Below are 5,184 nucleotides of genomic sequence, written 5' to 3'. Positions count from 1 at the left end.
ATGTCTAATACGGGCTCACAAAATACAGACAAATACAATAGACATACAAAGAAACAGGCAAAGATACAGTTTTTTATTTTAAGTTACAAGATTGCACAGTATGCACTTAAAAAAAGAACGCTAACTAATAACTAAGTATACTAAGTATCAGTTCTAAGATAGAAGAGCAGCAAGGGCTAGGCAATCACTGTTGCCCAGCGTCACACAGCTCGGATGTGTCTGAGGCCATTTTTCAGGTTCTCCTGTCTTCAGGTCTGGTGTTCTAGTTCCTGTACCACCTAGCTATCCCCTAAGTATGCACTTTCAATTTTGGTCAGAGCACTTATTACGTGTGCTGCCCACTCCCAGTTATACCAAGGCATGATGGAGTGTGGAGAAAACTGGACTGGAAGTCAGGGGATGTAGGACTGAGTCCCAGACCTATCACTAACTAATTAGGTGACCTTAAGCAAAGTAGCTCTCCTTTGTGGGCCTCATTTTCCTCAGCTATAAATAAGAAGGCTCCATTAGATCACCTGTAAGGACCCTCCCAGGCCCCCATAATCTGTGTTCAAAGATCCTTTCCAGCTCTAACAGTGTGTGTTTTCTGGAAGATCCTTTCTAGAATAGATATTTGATGTTTTAATAGCCTCTGTATTAAAATCCAAATTGATGACTTTTTGTATTGAACTAATTAATTTTCATGATTATTTCATTATTCATGATTTCATAATTCACGAATTCCATCAATATAGCAATTCCCAATGTTTAAATTCATGCTATTAATAGGGATTATAAATCTGTTATTTAGAGCACTAAGGAATTTCCCAAGGCACCAAGTAATTAAGTGACTTGCCCTGGGTGGCAGAAGTCAATTTATATCAGAGGCAGGACTTGAATTCCTGACTCTGAGGCTAGTTTTGTATCCATTATACCATATCCCTGCCATAATACAATACCGAGTTCTTAAACCTAATAACACAAGTTCTCTGCTGTCCAATGATTGGGAACTTTGGGGATCTCCTCTTATTAGATTCTCTCTAATGGTGGCAGATCAAGACCAGTAACAGTGTAATATCTTCCCCCCCACACACACAGAGACACCTAAGATTGAGTTCCAAGGATATGAAAATCTTTTATTAAAAAACCAATAACTTAAATTAGTTCTGTACAAGTTTCAGAGTGCCTTAGCTTATGAAGAGTCCAAATTCACAGTCATCAGGTGGGAGAGGGAATGAATGGTACACTGACCACACTCCAGGCTCAAAATGGATAGATAACTTTTTTCCTTTGGTGCCTGTGGGAAAAAACTAGGGAGATGGTTCAAAGAAACTGAGATACCCTCCCCCTAGACAGTAGGAAGGTGGTGACCCCAAATAGCCTATGTGTCAGTGCTGGGCTACTCATATTTCTAGAGACCTAGTGGGTGATGGGAAAATTCTTGATGAAAGTAAGCTGTTTCAAATTTTTGTCCCCTTGGGGCCATTTTTGAGTGTAATTTCACCCATTTTGGGAGAGTGTTGCACAGACTTGCATCTGACTGGTCAATCCCAGGAAAGATTTAGAACAGGGGTCTTTAATTTGAACTTCAACTCCTTGTGAGAAATAGACTTCAGGAGACCCATGAACTTGAATGAGAAAAAAATTGCATCTTTATGCTTACTAACTTCTAATTGAGATTGTACATTTCCTCCAATTGTGATTTTTTAAAAAAGTTCTTATTCTGCAAAAGGGTCCGTAGACTACACTAGATTGCCAAAATAATCCATGGCACAAAAAGAGTTAAAAACCCTTGGATTATAAAGTATAGGAAGAGGATGCAGAGAGGAAAAGGGGAATTTCTAAGATGTGGAATACTCTTAGCACATGGGCATTCCACAAGAAACAAGGGATGTGTTTCCTTTTTGCTTTTGTATCATCAGCACCTAATATAGCATCTGGCACACAGCAGCTACTTAATAAATGTTTGTAGAATTTAATAAATATAGGCCGCTCTCTCTCCATTATTTTCCTATTGACTGATTCCCAATCCCTCAAAACCAGTAGATTGGAGGGTCTGAATTCGCCATCTTGAGAAGCCTTTAAGATTATGAGTCAAGAAGTAGGATGCAGAGGGAATTCCTATTCAAATAATAAATGCCTTCAGAGATCCTTTCCAGCTGTGAGTCTTTGAGAGTCCACCATTGGAGCTGAGCTAATAAGCATCCCCATCCCACGTGGGTTTGGCACCTATTAAAGAGGGGTACAGAGGCTGGATCTGAGGAATGCTCAGGACTGAGCACAGTGGGTGAGTCCTGTCCTGAGCCAGTCCAGATTCTATCCTCAGAGGCACAGTCCTCAGAGCAAGTTCTTTGACAAGCTCAAAACCGAGTCTCTGCAGTGTTGTAAACGAGGCGAGGTGCCTCTGGGTCCTGAATGCATTTGGAAGTGAGAAGGGGCACCCTCCTCGAGGTTAAGTCAAGAACAACTTGTCCACAATGAAGCTGGTGATGTCAGCATCCCCAAACATTGGATGGAAAAAGAGAGAGCTGAGCAGGGCAGGAGGGATGGACTTAAGAGTGGATGTCACAAGTAGGATTCTGGCAAAGCAGCCCCGGTCCACAGGGTGATGGAGTGCCAAAGCCTCCTGGAGGGCCTGCTCTGCCTCCTGATGCAAGCCTTTAATGTAGGAAACGGTCTGGAGGCCAGGTGTGTCTGTAGTGAAAGGAAGGAGAGCCAGGTAAACTTACTTTCTTCTGAGAAGCAGCATGGTGGGATGGGTAAAATGCTGGTTTAGGAATCTGGAGGTCTTGGTTCCTATTTCTGCCTTCACCATTAGCTCTCTGGGTGGCTTTGGCCAAGTCACTTCTCCCTTGTCTCTGGAATTCTGCATTTCCATTTGGGAAATGGGATGCTTGTATTCACTGATGATCTGTTATGCCCCTCCTAGCTCTGACATTCTATGTTCTAAGGTCCCCTCTAGTTCTGAAATTCTCTGTATGGTAGGGTTTTTTTTTTGGGGGGGGGAAGATGATTTTTTTAAATGAAAGTTTGTTTTCTCTCCTCTCCTCTACTATTCATTTTAAAATAACCCTTATAACAAGTATACATAGTCCAGCAAAACAAATTTCTTCGCTGGATATGTCCAAAAACAGATGTCTCAGTCTACCCCGAGTCATCACCTCTGTCTTTGTCTCTCTCTGGAGGTGAGTAGCATGTTTGCTTCATTATCAGTTGCCTGGAATTATGGTTGGTCTGATATTCTGTGTTCTAAGGTTCCTTCTAGTTCTGACATCCTGGGTTCTGAGGACAATCCATAAAGATTTATTAAGCCCCTACTATGTGCCAGAAACTGTGCTAAGTATTGGGAATACAAAAAGAGGCAAAAGCCAGTGCCTTCCTTCAAGGAGCTCACAATCTAATGGGTCACTTCCAGGCCAGCAGTCTGTGTTCTAAGGACTCTCTTCACTGCATCAAAATTGCTTTAGAGATCCCTTTTCAGAACTTCTAGTCAAGCTAATATGCTCTGCTCTGTCCAGCACTTTGTGTTTTCCAGGAACTGGAACTGGCCTGTTGTAAATTCTGGCTTTCCCATGTGGGTCTAATCTGTATTATTAAGATCTAGGGCCCCGTGAATGTGTGCATTCTGACTCCTCATCATAGGACACAGGAGCTAGTGCTGGGGTAGCAGGGGGCCTTGGAGGACATCTCATCAAACCTCTCCATTCTCTAGATGAACAAATCGAGGCCCAGAGAGTTGAAGGGATTTCCCCAATTTCATACAACCAATAAGTCACAGAAGGACCATTCGAACTCAAGTCCTCTGGCTCCAAATCCAGTTCTCTTTTCACAACACCATATATACTTGCACTCTCAAAGCCAGGCTAGGGCTTTGATAAGAGGAACTCTCAGCCTGGGGAGCTGATCATCTTGTCTGAGACACTAGATGCAATAGCGATGCAACTTTGTCCTTCCCTCTTCCCAAAGGGGCTTCCTTTCCCAAGGTGGAGGGGTGGCTGTGTGTGTGTGTGTGTGTGTGGGATTGTGGGGGGGTTCCTGGCACTTTGGAATCTTATGCTCTCTAGACTTCAGGGCTTCTGCCCCACAGGAGCTTTGGCTGGGTGAAGGTCAGGCAAGAAGGGGCTCCGGTTTTGAGGATATTGGCTGAAAGGGTGGGGGATAGGGGAGAGGCAGGGGGCGCACACTCACCAGGGTTAAAGAGGATAGCCCCCTTGAGGTAGGCATACTCCTTGGGACTCAGATCCATACTCCAGAAGGTATGGAGGCAGCACTGGAGTCGATGTACCCCTGCCAGGGTGGGCTGGGGTCTTTGGGGTTCTGGGCTCCTCTCCTCCAGCAGAATCTTCTTGAGCATACTGGGGGCTGGCATCTCGGTCACCTCAAAGGTGACTGCATCCTGGGCCAGTCCTAGGAGGAAGAGGGGGGCCCAGCAGTTGGCCAGTAGTAGCCTCTGGTCCCCCGGCGGCAGCAGGCCAAAGGAGGGCAGGTTCCGCAGGAAAGCAACTGTTTTGGCCAGCACACCTGCCGCTGCGAGGCAGGTGTGCTGGGGAGCCCGGAGGCACACCGTGCGGCTCCGGGCACAGAGGCAGTGCGCGGGAGGTGAGGGGCCCCGGGATCTGCTCAGCAAGGAATACAGAATGGCGTGTTGGCTCTCTCCACCTTGGCACTGGCAGGCTCTGGAGCCTGCAGCCGGCCCACCCACGCTCATGGCTGGGGCTGGAAAGCTGGGCGAGAAAGAAAGGCGACTCCCTCCGGCCGTTGCCAGTCCAAGACGGTTCCCTCCCTCCCTCCAGGCCCGAGCAGCTACTCTGCCTGCTTGGCGCACCATCCCCGGACTGGCTTCTGATTCTATTTATAACCGCGGAGCGAGCGGGCGGGGAACAGGCCCCAACAACCTTGACTCTACCGGGGAAGTCCTGTTCATTGAAAAACAAGATGACCCTGGCACGGCTGGCTGGGGAAGTGGCAGGCGGGGAGGGGGAGGGCAGGAGAGCGCTCCATGTGGCACTGCTGATAGGGCCTTAGTCAATGGAAGGGCCAGCTGGGGTCAGCGGGCAGCCTGCTTTATCGGGATGACTCAGGCATGATAAACAGGGCCATTAACCCGGCTGGTACCAGGGCACCAAGGCTCCAGGTGTACCCGGACACGGCGGCTGTCGGTGCACACATACACACGGCCCTTGTCTGCCCCGGGGGCCGCCCGGG

The 5,184-nt window shown here is 47.3% G+C and overlaps 1 protein-coding gene across 1 annotated transcript; it reads right to left on the bottom strand.

Annotated features, from left to right (window-relative positions):
- Positions 1–1,089: 1,089 nt before the first annotated feature.
- NR0B2 (nuclear receptor subfamily 0 group B member 2) lies at positions 1,090–4,945 on the bottom strand. The gene is made up of 2 exons (XM_001370432.5): positions 4,168–4,945; positions 1,090–2,673 (listed from the first exon to the last, which is right to left on the bottom strand). The coding sequence occupies exons 1-2, from the start codon at positions 4,805–4,807 to the stop codon at positions 2,432–2,434; spliced, it is 882 nt and encodes a 293-aa protein (XP_001370469.4). The 5' UTR covers positions 4,808–4,945; the 3' UTR covers positions 1,090–2,431.
- Positions 4,946–5,184: the final 239 nt, after the last annotated feature.

This window comes from Monodelphis domestica, chromosome 4, assembly GCF_027887165.1.
Source record: "Monodelphis domestica isolate mMonDom1 chromosome 4, mMonDom1.pri, whole genome shotgun sequence".
In the NCBI taxonomy this organism is placed as follows: domain Eukaryota; kingdom Metazoa; phylum Chordata; class Mammalia; order Didelphimorphia; family Didelphidae; genus Monodelphis; species Monodelphis domestica.
The sequence above is the reverse complement of the archived record's forward strand: the minus strand, read 5'-3'. Positions and strand labels throughout refer to the sequence as shown.